We start from the raw sequence: 19,303 nt of genomic DNA, 5'->3' as shown, positions 1-19,303 counted from the left end.
AGTATTTTGAAATAGAACTGACCTTATCTTTTGTTCACCTTGTAATTTATTAGGATGGTTTCCCAACAGATCAGAGTCTTGTGTTTTCCACCTTCCACGTGTTTCTGAATCTCTTAACAACTATGAAGTTTAATAACTACAGAGACACTTGAATGGCGAAAGTCTCACCTTGAGCTTGATGTTCTTTATCTGTCTGACTCATTAAACTATTATAGATACCTTTAATCCTACACATTTTGTTTCCAGTCGTGAAAGTGAGAAGGAAAAGGGATAGTATACTGCTAGAACGTTGGAAACCTTTAAAAACACTTTTGCATTCTTAAAAAATGTTCCCAAGGACAGCTTTGTGTTTTCTTTTAACCCAAGTTATTGTTCAACATCATTTTACTTTAGCTTTCAAGTCAAGACAAATAAAAAGATGAACTCCTTTAAATGTCATATTTGATTGATATATTTTTTAACATGATTTTGGAATCCCTAAGTTTTTAAAATTACTCTGAAAATGGGAATCAAATTTTATTGAACCAGAATGAATGATTACTTTATGACCTTTATTATACATAATGAGAGAAAGGATAGGTTGTGGAAGGGCATGTCTACTTTTAAGGATGCTAATTCTAGAAATTAATTTACTAAAATGTTTTTGTGTTGCAGTTAACTTCAAAGTCTTGACCTATTTTAATTTGTTTCAGGAACTTTTGATTGACAAATTTCATGACCCAAAAATGTGCTTTGACATCTGCAGTTGTCAGTTTGTCTGTCATTACTCATTTGAGTCCTATGAGCAGGCTGACATGATGCTCAGAAATGCTTGTGAGAGACTGAGCCCTGGAGGCTATTTTATTGGTACTACTCCCAATAGCTTTGAACTGATGTAAGTACTTTCGTGGTTTATAAAATACTCAGAATTAAGCTTATTTTGAAGTAGTAAATGTATATCAGAAATAGAGTTTATAAAACATGCCATGTTGATCTCCTCAGGGCTGAGTGCATTGATAATGTATTTGAGTAGATACTCAAAATTTAAGTTCAAAAAACAGATTTTCAGATGAACCTTTAAAACATCTTGGTGTGTAAGTTGGAGACTGACGTTACGTGGAGCCAGAGGTTATAGTGCTAGACAAACTCCAGATCAGATACCGAGGCAGACTTAGCAGCTGTCATGATAATGAAACCTACTTCCAGCCTAATTTTATTAGTGAGATTGTTAATGATCTTGTAGTATATTGCTTCTTAAAAGTAGCTCAAATCCAATTAAAAAGTTAATCAAGTGTCTTTAAAATTGCATCTTGTAGTTTTTTCACATGCATAATCTGATTGAAATAAGACTGAGCTAATAATTTTAATCTTTTTATTTTGGTTTGGGGATAACCTTTATAGAAGACGCCTTGAAGCTTCAGAAACAGAATCATTTGGAAATGAAATATATACTGTGAAATTTCAGAAGAAAGGAGATTATCCTTTATTTGGCTGCAAATATGACTTCAACTTGGAAGGTGTTGTGGATGTCCCTGAATTCTTGGTCTATTTTCCATTGCTAAATGAGTAAGAATGTCATTAATCTGTTACTATTCTCTTTTTGCTTTAGGAGAGAAAGAAAAGGAAAAAAAACTCAGTATTTCTATTTATTCTGTATTTTAAATGGGACCTAAAGAAAAGGTATAGCCTTCTAAAAGAAAGACTAACCTCAAATACAGGGTTGGTGCTGTAGGTCTCTTACAGCCTTACTTTAGCTTTCTCTCATTCCTGGAATTATTTTATCCTGTAGGTAAGAAAGGGAGCCTATTGCCTTCAACTTATGGCAGAAAATACCTGACATTGCAAATAACAGCAGATTTTTTTTTTTAAGTAACTGTTAGTACCTTTGGTAATATAAAATGAGTCTTCATAAAGCACACATCCTCCTTTTAACAGGGATAGGTATTAAAAGTTGTTTCACATTTCACTATAGCTTTGAAATTGCCTGTGTCTCACAGGCAATGTTGATAATAAAATCCTGATGCAGGAGTGTATTCACTCATGCACCTGAATTCCTAGAAGTCCTGGCAAACCCAGGACACCAGGAAGGTTGGGGCAGTCGTCATCAGGTGGAGCTTCAAGGCCTTTTGAGACATCTTGGCCTTGGGGGTTTCCGTGATAGGCAGAGTGGAAGAGCCGCCTGAAATGTAGGCCAGGTCACAGTTGGCTGAACTTGATTTCCTGCTTTTTAAAAACAAAAGTCTTTAATTGAGGAAAAATAAGAACTTTATTTTCTGCTTGTTTTTGGTTGGTAATTATTTGAATTGTGTCTCTGTCAGCTTGTAAAATTATAAGTATAGAATTTTTAGGAGTTCTACAATACATAAAAATTTTATACAATAATATGAGAAAATTAAGTAGCATGTGACTGAACATGAGGAAAATACTATACACAATTTATAAATGTAAACTATAAAATTAACAAATTTAAATCACATTTTTTTCCTTAAAATTAGTAAACTTTTGGGGAATGTTATTGCTCTTCAACTTTATAAAAGAAGAAATAAAACAAACGTTTTTAGTATTATGTTTAGTATTTAGCTTGGTGTTTTTGGTTATCAAAGTTGGTGATTTGAACATACCCAAAAAGATAAAGAATAAAATGAAATTTTTTTAAATGCGAAGCAAGCACCAGCAATCTTTTCTGCTTTAAATTGCCTAATGTTGATAAATGTATAGTCATGAATCATCACTTTAATATCTAAATATTTTAAAAAGTATTTATTGAAACAGGTATTCATTCAGTGAGACAGCATCTGAAAGTGTTTAGGGATTTTGAGGTGGCCCTTTTGCCATTTCATTAAACTGAACAAAAGTGTAATTAGCTTTTATATGGCAAACCTATTCACATTGGTCAAATTGAGTCTCTGTTCTTCGTAATTATGGTATTTCTTAGGTGTAAAACTTGATTTCATTTCTAAAGCCTTATTTTGGAGATTTATGATAGAAAATGAACTGCCTAGAATAGAAAATGAACTGCCTAGAATAGAAGAGACTTGTATCTTTACTCACGTTATCTTTCTAAGGAGGGCTAATTCAAATTACAAGGAATCCTGCCTTACATATGCCTCTCACATACAAATCCCAGTGGCCTTCACATATTTTCCTTCACCCTGTCCCCTCAGCTGTCACCTCACAAGCTCTCTCATGTACCCTTTCAGAGTTTTTTCCTCTTTTCTTCCTCTCCTCCTTTACCTGCTTCCTGAAATCATCCCTAGGCTCCCTCATGTTGCCTACAGATACATAATTATAAACTTTGGCAAATGCAGTGGGGGAAAAAAACCAGAGTATAACAGGGAGACCTAATGTAATTAAGGATTTAAGGAAGCTACCTGCGAAGAAGTGTTGTTTAAGTCAACATCTAAAGGATAACTAGGAGTTGGCCATTGAAGCCTGGAAGGGAGACTGTTCAGGCATAAGGGGCAGTATGTGTGAAGGCCCTGAAGTGGAAAGAGCTAGGCTAGTTCAAGGAGCTGAAGGAAAACCATTGTGACTGGGTCTTAAGGAATAAGGGCCAGGTGGTTCAGGATGAGGCAGCATTTCGTTATAAATGAGTGCCTTAGAGGCCATATTAAAGGCTTTTGAATTGTGTCCTAAGTGTGCTGAAGAAACAGTGAAGGGTGGAAAGGAGAGAAGTCACACATTTATTTTTGAAAGGCTTAATCTGGCTGCAGTTGGAAAATTCATTGAAGGAGAGTAAGAATAGAAGCAGGGAAACAAGCAAAGTGCTACAGCCTGGTGGTGGTGGTGATTGAAGCAGGATGGTGGGCCAGTGAAGAGATGAGAAGTGGACCTATTTGAAGTACATTTTATAGGTAAATGGAGAGGACGTAGTGTTACCGCACAAAGGACACGATCTGCTCGCCGCGAGACAAAAGCCAGTCGTCAAGAGGCAAGATGGTGGAAAAGAAAGGGCAGTTTATTACAGCTTGCTAACAAGGGGGAAGATGGCCAACTAATGTCTCAAATAACTATCTTAAGGGGGCACAAAATCTTACAGCAGTTACATAGGCCAGTGGGTTATGGGGTGGGAGGGTGGTTAGGAATGTTGACCCTCTGGTGTTACAGACTGGGAGTGCGACAGCAGATCTTTCAGTTTTCACTGATGATGACTATCAGCATAGACTCTCTGTTTGGGGGTCATCACATTCCTAAGGAACTCAAAAGAACAAAGTTATCATCTTATCACAACTGGGAGGTACATGTACAATCAAGGGTTGTAAAATCTACAGAGCAGTTAAATCTCCTGGAGGGCGCATATCCAGCTGGATTAGTTAGGCAGAGGTCATTCAAAGCTACAATAAAGTTTCTTTTCTACAATATGGCTTCCCTTATGTCAATCTTGTCTTGAGCCAGTATTAGCAGTGGTGTGTTGAACACAGCGGGCATAGGAGAGAGGGAGATGGCATGGAGAACTTTGAAGTTCCTGGCATGAATCATTAGACGAATTTACTGATATGGTAAAAATTGGCAGAACAGTCTAGTGGAGTTCAACCTTGGATATGGAAAGTTAGAGAATGCCTGTGACATATCCTGGTGGAGATTTCTAGGAAGCAGTGGAATAAGTGAGTGTGACACAAGAGAGAGTTGAGCTACAGATAGCTGTTGGCCTGCTGTGTAGTCAGGGAAGTGAAAATGAGTAAGGCTCTGGGCCAGAGATCTTCAGAACCTTAAAACTTAGAAGTTTGTTAAAAGAGACCTATAAAACAAACTGCAAAGAAGCAGCCCAAGATATAGGATAAAAACTAATACTATATCTTGTCAGAGAATCCAAGAGATGAAAGAGAATATTTTAAGAAGGAAATTGGCAGCTATTTTCAGTGCTGCTGTGAGGGATCAAGTTAAATAAAATGGAATCAATAGAAAAGCGTTCCTTATAGCTCTTAGTCCCCATCTCACAGCCTTTCTCTTTACTTCCTGACTTATTTGTTACGTTAATAGAGCTGCCTGTGACCCATTGAGATTTAGAATGCATATCCACCCCCTACTCCCACCCCCACTGGTGGCACAGCGGTTAAGTTTGCTCACTCCACTTCCGCGGCCCGGGGTTCGCTGGTTCCGATCCTGGACGCAGACCTACGCACCACTCATCAAACCATGCTGAGGCGGCGTCCCACGTAAAGCAACTAGAAGGTTGTACAACTATGGCATATAACTATCTACTGGGGCTTTGGGGAGAAAAAAGGAGGAAGATTGGCAACAGATGTTAGCTCAGGGCCAATCTTGCTCAAAAAAGAAAAAAGTTAAGGGTCATGCCACTTCAAAAAAAAATCCATATTTCCTTATAGGCATGGTTATTGGTATGTTGCTCTTCATTCATTTTGCATCATCCTATTGTGAATTTATAAAGGTGATGGTAGCTTTTTTGTTTAAGCCCAGAAGATGTCACCGTTTTGTGAAAGTAAGCTATTGAGGAATTGCAAATATTTTGGAAGCCTTTTCATTAAATAATATTTTTTGGACAGAATGGCGAAGAAGTACAATATGAAACTAGTCTACAAAAAAACATTTCTGGAATTCTATGAAGAAAAGATTAAGAACAACGAAAATAAAATGCTGTTAAAACGAATGCAGGCCCTGGAAGTAAGTATTTAGAAAAGGTGTAAAAACTCCAGGTTATGGTAAATTTGTTTGGCTGTTTCTGAGATTCCTTTCAAGGCTGTGTAGGCATTCAATATTTATATAAATTACACAGATTATTTATAACTACTCTAGACTCTTCAGCGCCTAGGACAGAGCTTGGTACAGGAACTTGCAATGGTGGGTGCTCAGTAGATACTTGAATGAGTGAATGATGTGATGCTGTCATCAAATTCTATTTTCTAGATAGTACTGCTTTAAAATAGGATTTCTCAACCTCAGGACTGTTGACATTTTGGACTGGATAATTCTTTGTTATGGGGGGCTGTTCTGTGCATCGTAGGATGTTCAATAGCATCTCTCGCCTCTACCCACTACATGCTAGTAGCACCCCTGCGCCGAGCTGTGATAGCCAAAAATGTCTCTACGTTGCCGGATGTCCACTGGGGTGCAAAATCACCCCCAGTTGCGAACCACTTCTTTACAGTAATGCCCTTTGGTTACATCAGTAATTTAAAACCTTCCTGGCCAGGGTCCAAGACAAGTTCATACCATCCATAATTTTGTTCTTGCATGACTATCTAGCAAGATTCCAGTCTGTTTGATTGTATTGGTCCTGAGACCTGCTTTAACTCCTGGGTTCCTCTCTGCTTCCCCTAATGCAGCAGTGAAGGTAGTTTATATGAGCTTTAAACACAGTCTACAGCCATTGATTAGTTAGTTTTCCTTATGTCCTTGATCAGTGTTTAATTGGACAGATCTAAAATAGCATTTTTTGTTATTGATCAGCAGAATCATATTAATTAAACAGTCATTAAATTTCTTTAGAGAGTTCATTCAATTTAGCATGTTTTTTAAAGTACTTTAAGTATACTCTTATTTATCCTCATAATTACCCTATGAAGTAGGCAGAGCAGCCACTTTCCTGTTTTTGAATGGGCAGTCTGAGGCTCAGAGATAATAAATGACTGGTTTAAGGTCACATGGCTATTAACATTCAAATTTTTTTCATTTTTTATAGGTGTTGTTCAAACAAAAGTCTCTTGTTGTAGTTGTATCCATACCTCTGCCTCCCAATTTTGAGTGGAAGGATCCTCTTTAAATCCTAAATTGTCTTGAAACCAGTAATCACTAAAATGTTATATTCTTTCGTTGGTTATATTTCCTATATTTTAGAATTAGGAATGTTTATATTTGCTTTATATTAGGAGGAGAGGATTGTTTTTGTTTGTTTTGAGGGAGAGGGTAAAACTAGAAAAAGTGTGTGTACATAAATCACCACACACACACATGCCTTTAGTATGTCATCTTTACTTGATGGAGCTTTGCGTGTACAATTATACAGTTATTTAAAGTGCAATGAGTATATAAAAGGGTCTTTTGGGAAGAAGGTAGACCATAAGAGTAAGGAGAGATACGCATGAGTGAGCAGGGAATGTTTGAGGAAGTACTAATAACTTTCAGTATTTCTTTAGCACAGTGATTCTCTGGTCTTTCTTCTCTCCCAGTACTGCCCTTGAGGATATGACCTATTACTGTGGCTCTCTGGGGACGTACGTGAGCAATAATAGTGTGCAGTTTGAAAAAGTCCTTTGGTTTTTCCCACTTCTTCACCAAGTCACTTTTGCAGGCGTGTAAAGGACTTTGAGCAGGAGGGGACGTGACCCAGCAAGAATGAGAACGTGACTCAGGTGGCAATATGGAGGATGGTAGGAGGGGTGTTAAGACCAGAGGCAGAAAGAGCAGTCAGGATGCTATTCCTTTAGCATCCAGGTCAGAGATTTAAATGGATCTATTTTTTGATGTTTGCCACAAGAAGTCTTTTCCTAAAGCTGTCAGCCTTCAGCTGGCCCAGAGTTTCAGCAATAGAACCAGTAAAACTTTGCCCTGCTCTCCTGGAGCAGCATAGCAGAGGGAAGGAAGAATGAAAAGACGCAAGCCAAGGAACTGTAGTTATCAAGTCTTCACACCTGTTTTGTTTTTTCTCACCTGGGAACAGTTCTCAAAAAGTAACGGCTTTGCGAGGAGACACTTAATAGGATATACATTTTAGCAAGTTTTGAAAAAACAATCAGTTCTGCAGCTTTATAATCATATGTTGTTTGGTCTTTTAAAATGATCAGTTGGGGAGAGAAACTAGATGTCCAGGGACAGGCAAATAATCACATGGAGGAGTCTTACATTGACCAGTTGAAGAGCAAATTTACAACAGAATAGTTGGGCAGTCTTTAGTTTTGAAACTTCGTGATGTGATGAAACCATAAGATGTGGGATTGAAAGTTCAAAAAAATTTAGTGATAATAAGTGATGTTTCTTATATCCTTTGTGTTAAGATACAGTAAAAAGTAAAGTTGCTAATGGTAACAACACGGAAGTGCAAAAAGCCAATGCTTTTTAAACAGTAAGCAGCTAAATTTCTAATGCCTCAGCTTATTGTAGGATATTTATAAAGAAAAGGGAAGAAGAAAATAGCAAAGTAGACGTTCCTGGATCATTTTCTTAAAAATTTATCAGGGTGGGCCTGGCCTGGTGGCACAGCGGTTAAGTACACATGCTCTGCTTTGGCGGCCCAGGGTTCCCAGGTTCGGAACCCCGGGCGCACACCGACACACTGCTTGTTAAGCCATGCTGTGGTGGCATCCCATATAAAGTAGAGGAAGATGGGCACAGATGTTAGCCCAGGGCCAAACTCCCCCACAAAAAAGGGGAGGATTGGCATTGGATATTAGCTCAGGGCTAGTCCTCCTCACAAAAAAAAAAAAAAAAAAAATTCATCAGGATGCTCTAGGTCTAAGGTGGTTCCTTGGTAGCTGGTTTGTTGTAATAAGACAAAGAAAAGAATTATAAAGAATATATAACCAGGCCGGCCCCGTGGTTTAGCAGTTAAGTGCGCGCGCTCCGCTACTGCTGGCCCGGGTTCGGATCCTGGGCCCGCACCGACGCACCGCTTCTCTGGCCATGGTGAGGCCGCGTCCCACATCCAGCAACTAGAAGGATGTGCAGCTATGACATACAACTATCTACTGGGGCTTTGGGGGAAAAAAAATAAATAAATAAAATTATTAAAAAAAAAAACAAGAATATATAACCTTCGGGCCGGCCCCATGGCTTAGCAGTTAAGTGCGCGCGCTCTGCTGTTGGTGGCACGGGTTTGGATCCCGGGCACGCACCGAGCCACCGCTTCTCCGGTCATGCTGAGGCCGCGTCCCACATACAGCAACTAGAAGGGTGTGCAGCTATGACATACAACTATCTACTGGGGCTTTGGGGGAAAAAATAAAAGAATAAATAAAATTATAAAAAATTCTTGCTTCTAAAAAAAAAAAAAAGAATATATAACCTGTGTAGAGTAGGTGGTAGTTATATTAAATATTCTATACAATTTATTTTGATTTTCTCAAAGTGGGTTAAAATTAGTGCTTGAGGTAATTTGAATAAACATTTGGCCAGCATACCCTTAAAAACACAGCATTTTTTTTGTGGCCCTTCTTCAGATTCTTCTGGAAATATGGAGACTGCCTGTATTTTGGAGGCTGGATTATTTTTCTTATCTTCTTGAACTTGCAGGGTTCTCTGTTGACTAGAGTTTTTCACTTGTATTATTTCTAATTGCTGTTCATGCTTTCCATGGCTATTAAAATCACCATAATGCTCAAATTAGTATTAAACTCTTTTGATAATACCTTCCTTCAGCTCTGTGTTGTAACAGAAAAAGCCTTTGTCTGGGAGTCAGGGAGATGCAAGTGTTTGCTGCTAAGTGGTCCTTGGTGGTGATTAAATGGTACAGATTAGTCCAACAGTAAATATTTTATGATTATGATCAACGTTGACCATAATAGCTGCTTTGTTAAGAGAGGATTCCCTCTACTCATTTTTTTTTCATATTTCAAAAGTATGTGTAGTTTGTATTCCTGAAGTAATACTTAGGGATTATTGGCTTAATTATTTTATTTCAGTGATTTAGTGTATTTAATTCTGAATTGTAAATTTCAATGTAATATCTTAACTAGGAATTTCACTTGCTTCCCTAGCCATATCCTGCAAATGAGAATTCCAAACTTGCCTCTGAGAAGGTGGATGACTATGAACATGCAGCAAAGTACATGAAGAACAATCAAGTAAGGTTACCTTTGGTAAGTTTTCATTTTTTGACATATTTTACAGAAAATGAAACAAAAAGCATATATTATATGGAAACTTAGGAAATTATTTCACTGGTTTATAATTCTTAGGTTCACTGAGTTACAAATAAGATACACATTAGTCTGTTTCCCCTAAGTTATGCTGACTTTTTATAACCATGGAATATAGAATAAAATGTACTTCAGTGAACTGAGAATGGAGTGCTATATCTGAGGCAGTAAAGATGGGGAAAAGTTATAGGCTTAGTTTGAAAGTTTGCTTACTGTATCATTATATCTTAACCTAGGTACCACTGACTCACAGTGTTCCATAGATAAAATTGAGGAGCTCATGAACTTAGATGGGAAAAAATTACATTTTCATTTTCACTGACTTCTACAGGGAAGTTCACATTTTTTTAATTATGAATGCAACAGTACCACAGTGGTATTAGCTGTAGCTGTGACTTTGTCATCAATAAAATTATAGATATTTGTGTAACACATTTCTGCTGACATCTTAGAATATTGTTTATATTCATCACTTCCTGAAAATTACATTAGTTATTAGAATTGCCACTATATCTTGTTAGTCAATGCATGTGCAAAATAGCACATATATTACTGTATCAAAAATTTTTTTTAATATTTGGATAACTATTTTAAATATAATTTATTTCCTTTGTATGATATGTACTTTACTTTGTAATTGCTTTGTAAAAACACATGAATCTTATTCCCTCCTGCAGGGCTATTTGATGTTTGAGATAGGCTTTTTTATTTTTTTGTTTTCCAAGTTAAAACTATTAGATAGATGCTTTTTCCAGTTACACACATGCATGAATACCCTCTCTACTCAAATTCCCCCTTTGGTTGAGAATCAGTAGTTGAGGGAATTTGGCAGGAGGGCAAAAGTGGTGAGAAGGTGGCATTAAAGGTTAATCTCATTGACTCATTTTATGGATTCAGATCACAATAATATTTACAGTAAATTGTATGTATATTAGTAGTGAAGTTAGGATTATTTGGGCACCTCTGTCCATTATTGAAAAATAAGCATAATATGTGCTTCTATATTCAATCTACAATTTTCTTTGTTTTTTTAATTTTAGGGAACCTTAAGTAAATCAGAATGGGAAGCTGCAAGTGAGTATATCATCAGTGTAGATTTACTGACATTTTCAAAGATTGTTTCAAAGTGATCATTAAAATCTGAAAACTTTAGAATTTTTCTGACACATATTAGATTGTTTGTATGTGTTTAGTTTACACAAAATCCCTATATATGTCTAATTCCCCCTTTCTTGCACAGCTATTTAGTACCAAGAGAAAATATATGCAGGATGTTGCTAAACATAAACTTTCCTGAGCGTTGTGAAACATTTTTGTTGCCTACTCATTACTACATAGCCATCTGTATTTGATGTCTTTACCTCAGATTTCTATTGGAAATTTTGGCTTATAGGCCCTGTATTTTATTGATTCTAGCCACTCTGATGTTGACAGTGAAGGCATAATAAATACTAGCACATCTAGTGAAGAAGCAGTGAGCAGGATATTTTAGAAAGGTATGTGACTGGGAATAGGCATGACACAGAGACATTCTGGACCTGTCTTTGGAAGAGAAGTCAGAGGCCTGGTAAATCTGTGAAGTCCTGTGGTTCTTCAGTAGATGAATGTTGAGGAAGTCAGCTCTCAGAGTCTCACTGTTAAGATGATGCTAATACCCTTATATGGTTGCCCTGAGGACTTAAAAGATAGTTCCCACTGTTCGTTTAAATATTTGTTGATTGCGTTGAAGCCACAAGTGGTAATCAAAGACAATCCATCTGACAAACATTGAGAGTTGATTTATGTAAAGTTCTGTGAAAGGGCTTTTGGATCTAAAAAGGAAACAGGTTATAATCTCTGCCTTCCAGAAGTGTACTATCTAATGGAAGAAGTAGACACAAATAAATGCACCACTAGGCAAACCGTTTTAAGTGCTAAAGTTACCATAAGGGGAAAAGTAAGTGAAGGAGAGATTAATAAAAACTAGTGAAATCTGAGAAATAATAATAGTTGATATTATTGAGTGTTTAACATGTGCCCAGGGACCATTCTAAGCTTTTCATAAGCTTTTCATTTGTTTTAACTCATTTAATTCTCACAGCTTTATAAGTAGACTACTGTTTATTATATCTCCTTTTCACAGATGAGAAAGCAGTTAAATAACTTGGCTAAGGTCACAGAGCTAACGCAGGTGGTCCATACTCATAACCATGGCCTCCTGGAAGCCCATGTGAAAGGAAAATTTCTTAGGACTTGCTGAATTGGATAGAGAGGAAGAGGAAAGAAGACAAACAGGGCCAACGTTTTAAGCCTATTTGTCTCACAATATTGGTACCCTTAGTAGAAATGGGATCGGAGAATATATTATAGACATAATCTTCTTTGACAAACTGAGAAATGTGTGTGTAAACCTATGCATTTCATTACTTTTGCTAGAGTGGAGATGGGGAGCTATCTTAGATATCCCGCCAGTCCCAGAGTACTGTGAGAGGAAAACAACTTTGGTCAAAGGTTGTGATGGTGGTACTGGTTATGACTTAGAGCTATGTTTTTATATTAAATGTGGACTTTAGTGATAACATGCAGATGGAGAATTACATGGCCCCAGTCAGTTGAGGAAGAGATGGATTAGAGATGTGAAAAGCAATAGGAAAGGAGCAATAGCCAAACTGCAGTCAGGATCTAGCGTTCGAGATCAGCCTGCTCTTTGGTGAGTTACACTATTCTAAACTGGAGGACTTCGTGGGCAGGAGAGTATCTTGCCTGGTGTCACAGTTTAATAAGTGTAAGAAGCTATATTTTAAACTCCTACTGGTCTAATCATTAAGCTCTTATTACCAGAGCCTGCTGCTTCTCTAGAAGATGCTTTAAATGTGAAAGGAAGGTAGGAAATTGTTGCTGATTTGCTTTTAGAAATGGTTCAGATTTGTTTCTTTAAATGCCAATTGAAATGCCTGCACAGAAGGCATTTTATATAATGAGTGAGACTTTCAGAATGTTTGAGTTAGAAAGGAAAGAAAGTTACTAATTGCTTCTCTGAAATCAGACACTGTTTCTCAGTGGTTTCAAATGACCCTAGATTAGGACAGGACAGGACTATCTGGTTGCTTGCAGGACATAGGTGTGTTTGGGGTGGGTTTGGCTGGGTTGGACTAGAGAAAGAGCCCTTGGAGTACAGGGCAAGCTAAGTAATGCCGGCCTCTCCTAAGTCTCGTGACAAACTTGTGAATGCTTTAGACTGCTTCATTTCCTTATTCCCTACTTCCTTATCCTTTGGAAGAATCTACAGATTACTCTGCCTTTTTTCTGCCCATCTATTTCCTATACTGCCAGCCATGTTTCATTTCTCCTAAAAGAAATCAGGATCTAGCAGATAGGGAGCAGAGAACAGCATGACCAGTGTAGTAGTTTGGAAAGACTGGTATGGTGGTCCTGTACAGGTTGGGTTGGAAGGGCACAAACCTGAAGGATCGGGAGGCGGTTACATGGTCTGCAAGCAGTCATTCATCTATCCCCTATTCAAAAGTTAACTCAGGAAGCAAGAACTCCAAGTTACGTGGCCTATTTCTTGACTCGCTGGTTGAATATTCTAGCGCACACCCTGAACATCCTTGTGATGTTTTGAGGATTTGTCATCTTTTTAGGTATTTTCTTACCATGAAGTCTGTTGGTATCTTATTGGAAAATATAATAGGTTTGATCTTCAGTGTGATTCAGATTGGGGAACCATAGACACATTTAGATGTCTTTGAGTGAACACACATCAAAGCAGGAAACCTCGTTTAAGGGAGAGTACTCTTGGGGCTGCATATGTGCAGGAATATCACTATTGAGGCCAGAAAAATAATATATCTAAGCATTGATTATTGTGTGGCTTTTGGCTCACTTTCCTTACCAGGCCCTACAACACAATTGGATAATTGGATGAATTTTAACATGCATACTATATGTTCCTTAAAATTCTTCTTCTTAGTTTTTCTATATAGAAAACTTAGAGTCCCACTGCCAGTGGTACTCATAGTAGTGTACTTAGTCTACCTGTCTCGCTTCAGGTGAAAAGAATTAAATCATAAGATTTTTTTAGTTTTAGTTTTCCTTGGTTCTATGCTTTTAAATTTGCTAATCTCAGACTTTTTAGAGATTTTTAGAGCTGTTGAATAGGTTTTCTCAAGGTCTGTGATGTCACTGAGTATTACAGTAAGTGAATATTTGTTTTCAGGTGAACATATATAATCCCATATCTGCTTAAATATGACTTAAAATAATTGAGGAACCCATAGAAATAATGGGATTTTTCCTCTTCAAAAGCTGCTTGAGAGCCTAAGAATTTTCACCAAATTACAAATAGGACTGAGATTATTGTTCTGTTTACTCTGAGGATATGAGAAACCAAACTCTAACATTTATTTATTTTCTTTTTAGGTATTTACTTGGTTTTTGCATTTGAGAAGCAGCAGTGAGCACATACGCAGTAGCACCAGAACAGCTGTATTCCATCTTATGATCCATCTTAGATAGATTTGACAACTTTCCATTTGTTTATTTTAATTATTCTAAATGTGCAGGATGCTGCCAGAAACTCCAGTGTATAAATTCAACATTTGCTGTCTGTGACAGATGAACTTTTGTGTGTGTATATAAGAATAAGTTGGGACCTTTGTCTTTAAAAATCTATTTTTAAGTAATGTTCTAAGAATTCCATTTGCCTCTACTCTCTCAGCTCATAAAAATTATAATATGACTTGTTAAAGCCGCTGAACTTTTTCCACAGTGTTCTGGTTTGTTCAGTGTTTGTTTACAGTATTAAATTTATTACAGTTATAAAATTGATGAGGGAGCATACTGATTTGCAGGTGTATGTGCTCATTTCCGTAGTTTTGTTATATAGTGTTTTTCAAGATTAAGTGGATTGTGTTCTGTACAATTGAATGTAGGTGTTCACTATGTATTGCTAAAGTTATAAGTTCAAAACTAAATTTTAGATGGTTGTAAAAGTTATTTGTCTAGAATTTTAGCCAGTTATTACATTTTGTTATAAATAATACTTTCTTAGCTAATATGATGCAATTCTGGAACTGTATAGAACATTTTAGATGCCAGCATAGAATTGTTTTGGATTTGGGGAGTTTTCTCTTAAGAATTTCCCACCATAGCAATTAATGTTCTAGGTATCAAGAATGTAATTAGACAGATTTACCTTTCTTCATTGAACAAAAATGCTGTAGTTGTGTTTCTTAAGATTTCATGAAAACCTCTCCCATAAACCTGTTGCACATTTTCGTCAGATTTGTATATGGAACTGCAATAGGAGGATGTGACTGTGAAGGAAGCGAACAGACTTCAGGTTAATTCTCCCCGATGTTCCGTCTCGGTTTCTGGCGCCACGTGCTGTAGACCTGTTACCCCCTTCAGCCCAGAAAGAAGCAGTTTCTTTTCCTCTATTACAATATCATACTTTGCACAGTAGGATCCAGAGTCTCATCACCATTCAGAATTTGTATTTGCCATTTTGGAACTGTTAAAATTGTCAGCCTTGGCTCCTTGCTTGACTGTTCTTCCAAAACTGACACCTAGGTGAGCTCTTGTCCTCACTTTATGTCACCATTTAGGAAACTTGCCAGTTTTTAGATGTAGTGAAAAACTTAAAGAGCAAAGCAGAGCAATTATTACGTATTCTTTTAAAAATCATTTATTTAAGGCATATTTAAAACACATTGTTTTCTATAATTATCCAGAGTGTTTGAAAAGTATAGTCTCTTAATTCGTTTATATGTGTTGATTGTTCGTGGTATTAGAGTAGCTAATCTTTTAGCAAGAGAACACGAGTTACCTAATTTCTGTTCATTTCTGTTGATTCTGCAATCTGTCAATCTCCAAACTGTTACCAGTTTACAAAAATTAAGTCTTTTTGCCTTAGTGGTGGTTTGCCATAAGTCATTCGGGGAAATAAATAATAGTACTTCGGACTAGGGTGGCTGCTGTTAGCTAGCTAATGATGGGGTCTTAGTGTTAACATATCCAGGCTCGTTTTAGTTCTGGGTGAAGTGCCAGGAAGTATTTTTGATAGTTCAGTAGAGTATGAAAAGCTTCTTTATTATTTCCTATCTCTATTCTCGTTTAATGGTCTTAATTAATTTTAAGCAAGTAATAAAACATTTTTAGCCTCTTTCTGCTCTTTCCACTCCATGGATAATTTGGGAGAGAGAAGACTCCCCCAAAGGATGGAGTAATTGGTGATAATACAAAGCAGGGAGAAAAGGAAGGTGGAGTCTCCAGGGCCTTCAGTGGGTAGAAAGGAGCAGAGAGAGCCTGAAAGGATCAGGCAGGGCTCAGGGGTCTGAGGAAGGTGTTGTGTGTGCAGGAGAGGCGCGGAGCCATGCTCAGAGGGTGCAGAGTTCCGGCAGTTGCCGTTTCGTTTGAGCTTTGTTGGCCTCATTGCCATCTCTGCTTTTCCCTCCACTCCTCGATGTCTCATTGCTGCAGTTAAGTGTCTGGGCAGTGACTCAAGAAGAACTGTTAGGAAAAGATGGCCCCTGCCCACCATCTCCTATCACCAAGGTAAACGCGAGTAGGACTCCCCACCCCCCGCCAGCACACGTGCAGTCTAAATATTTGGTGATTTTCCGTTCAAGACTTGTGGTAACTGTTACAAGAGGGGCATGGCTTTGCACTGTCAGGTCACTGGTGTAAGAGGTTCACGGGAGTGACTGCCGGGCACTCCCAGACATGTCATTCAGTTTGTCCTCCAAGGATAAAAATAGAAATAAGGATCAAATCAGGCATTTGTGGAAAGGACACAGCCTGAGATTGGGAGGATTGATCTAGGCTGGATTCTGGTAGAACTAAGAATGCTCAAACTGAATTCTTTGGGGCTAGAATATACTACAGGAAAGGCACTACATAGCTACAGTGTTTGGGAAGAGAAACTGGCCATTTTCAGCTGCATCCAAAGGGGAGGTCTCCTAACCTGCAGACTGCAGCAAGCCTGTGGTTAGTGACTCTGCTCTTTCAGTGCCCTCCAAGCCTCTGGTTCTAATGTGACTCTCGGAAGAAATTTGCCTTCAGGGAGAGAAGGCATTGATTAGATACTTTGGCTTCTATGAACTAATCTGTGTAATGACTCTGAAAGGTGGATTATCATACAGAGTTTCCTACGCCCTCCCCAAACTTGGAAGGTGAGGAAATATGACTGCTGTCTAAATTTGTGTTAATAGCATTAGTAGGGCATCAGAGCAGAGGTGTATAAAGTGAGATGGGCTTTGAAGCAGAGTGCAATGTTGATCAGCAATGGAGAGGCAGAAAAAGCATTGTCAGCTAGCTACCAGATGTCCAGATCTCCAGTCCCATTATCTCTTTCGGGAATTTATTCTTCAGCTTGTCTTAGCTTCTTGCCATTATGTTATTTTGAAATGTCTTCAAGTATCCTTCTAATCAAGATTTGGTTTCTTGGATAGGTCTCCCTTACGGGAGAAAATGCCAGTATGAATATTCTAGCTACTGAACGTTGTTTTTCATTGATGATAAACTTTTCGTTGTCTACCTCAGGCTTTGTATGTATCGTGAGCCAGTCACTGCCAAGATTTCTTAAGGGTCTTCAAAGTAGAGGTCATTTCCAGGGACCAGGGCCCTATAATATAAGTTGTACCAAAATACCTGTTGCTTTTACTGGTCCTTTGGTCAATAGGAAGCATAGGTATATGATGTCACCACCTCCCTAGCTGCGGTTATGTGGAGTACTACACCTGGTGAGAAGTTTCTTCATTTCCCCACCCTCTGACAGAGCAACATTCCTGATTATTTGAAGGCAGTCAATGCAATGACTGCTACACTTATTTAGTGATAGACTTATTTAGCAGATATATAGGGGATGGAGGTTGGAGGACAGTCACCTCTTCACCTGCATTCTTCTCCATTTCTCCTCCACTTCCATTTAGCCCTGAAGCATGTGTGCCTGTTCCTCACTGCAATACTGAGCAAGTGTGGACTTCCAGGAATACTCTCCTCAGTTTGCCTGGGGAGACTTTTGTGTCGGCCCCAAAGCCCTCTCTGCTCCCTGGACTCATCCTGTACGATGCGTCCTTGGGGACAACATACCTTGGATAAAGCCAAGTTGACAGCTAATATTTATTAAGCTCCTACCTTATGTCAATCACTTTTCTAAATGTTTTATATATGTTAACTCATTTTGATCCTTGTAACAACTGTATGAGGTAAACACCATTATCCCTATTTTAATGATGAGGAAACCAAGGCACAGGATACAAACTTGCCCAGGGCAGAGCCAGGATTTGAGCACCCCATATCCCCCAAGTCAGGCCTGCACTCCAATTGCATGTTATTTACCTCCAGGAGTGTTAGAAAGGCCCAAATGACTCCTCGCTGATCCACTACATGGGCTTGAAATGTTAACTATTGGAGCTACATCTTTTTGGTTTAAAACTTAGATACTTGTTTCAATGTTCCCTGAGAGGAAGATTTACTCCTGAGTGAGAGGCTGTGAGGCAGAGAGAGCAGGAGGGCACTTGAGTTTACTAGGGGAGGAGGTAAAAAGTGAATAGTCAACAGGCAGGAGGGGAAGATAGACTTGGATTTCACATTTTGGTAGACCTGCTCCTTTAGTAACCAGACCTGTAGCAAATGTAGTCTGTATGTTAACTGGCGTGGGGAGGGGGCTGGTGGTGGAATCTCCTCTCACCCTCACCTTTTAGAAGTGGCAGTTAGGAGTTGAGAGAGTGTAGCCAAGGGAAGAGGCCAAGAGAAAAGAAATTATTTCTTCAGTTTGAGCTGATTACTCAGGTAGAGGCAAATCATTTTGTTTTAACTTTTTACTGAAGTGTAACATATATACAAACAAGTTAGTGATTTTTAACAAATAGAACACATGCATACAGTCACCACCCAGATCAACAAACAATATTACCAGTACCCCAGAAGCTCCCCTCATGCTCCCTTCCAGTTACTACCTCCCCAAAGGTAACCACTATCCTGACATCTAAGAGCATAGACGAATTTTGTCTGTTTTTGGACATTACATGATTGGAATCAAACAGTATATATTCCTTTGTATCTGGCTTATTCTCTCAACATTATGTTTATGAGATTTTTGTTGCATGTAATTGTACATGGTTTATTCTCATGACTGTATAGTATTCCACTGTGTGAATAAACCACGTATTATTTATCTGATGGATGTTTGGTTCATTCCCAGTTTGGAAACTATTATCAATAGTACTGCTTCAAATATTTTAGTATATGAATTTTGGTGCACATAGGTAGTCATTTCTGCCTAGGAGTGGAATTGTAGTGTCATAGTATGTACGTTATGTTCAACTTTAGTGGATACTGCCAAAGAGTTTTCCGAAGTTCCAGTTGCCCCACACTTTTGCCAGCACTCAGTAGTGTCAGTCTTTTTTATTTTGTTCTATCAGGCATGTAGCTGTATCTTAGTGGGGTTTTAGTTTTCATTTCACTGATTATTAACATGATTGAGCACTTTTCATATGTTTATTGGCCTTTGATTGTCCTTTCATGAA

General features: G+C 38.1%; 1 protein-coding gene across 1 annotated transcript in view; it reads left to right on the top strand.

Moving 5' to 3' along the window:
- RNMT (RNA guanine-7 methyltransferase) overlaps window positions 1–18,956 on the top strand; it is a 30,136-nt gene extending 11,180 nt beyond the window's left edge. The window contains exons 6-11 of the mRNA XM_058556725.1: window positions 693–874; window positions 1,381–1,545; window positions 5,484–5,601; window positions 9,630–9,731; window positions 10,832–10,865; window positions 14,193–18,956. Coding sequence (XP_058412708.1) covers window positions 693–874; window positions 1,381–1,545; window positions 5,484–5,601; window positions 9,630–9,731; window positions 10,832–10,865; window positions 14,193–14,230 — 639 coding nt within the window. The 3' untranslated portion in view covers window positions 14,231–18,956. The remainder of the gene's footprint in view (window positions 1–692; window positions 875–1,380; window positions 1,546–5,483; window positions 5,602–9,629; window positions 9,732–10,831; window positions 10,866–14,192) is intronic.
- The last annotated feature ends 347 nt before the right edge of the window (window positions 18,957–19,303 follow it).

This window comes from Diceros bicornis, chromosome 16, assembly GCF_020826845.1.
Source record: "Diceros bicornis minor isolate mBicDic1 chromosome 16, mDicBic1.mat.cur, whole genome shotgun sequence".
NCBI classification, from domain to species: Eukaryota; Metazoa; Chordata; class Mammalia; order Perissodactyla; family Rhinocerotidae; genus Diceros; species Diceros bicornis.
This window is presented reverse-complemented; position numbering and strand designations above follow the sequence as displayed.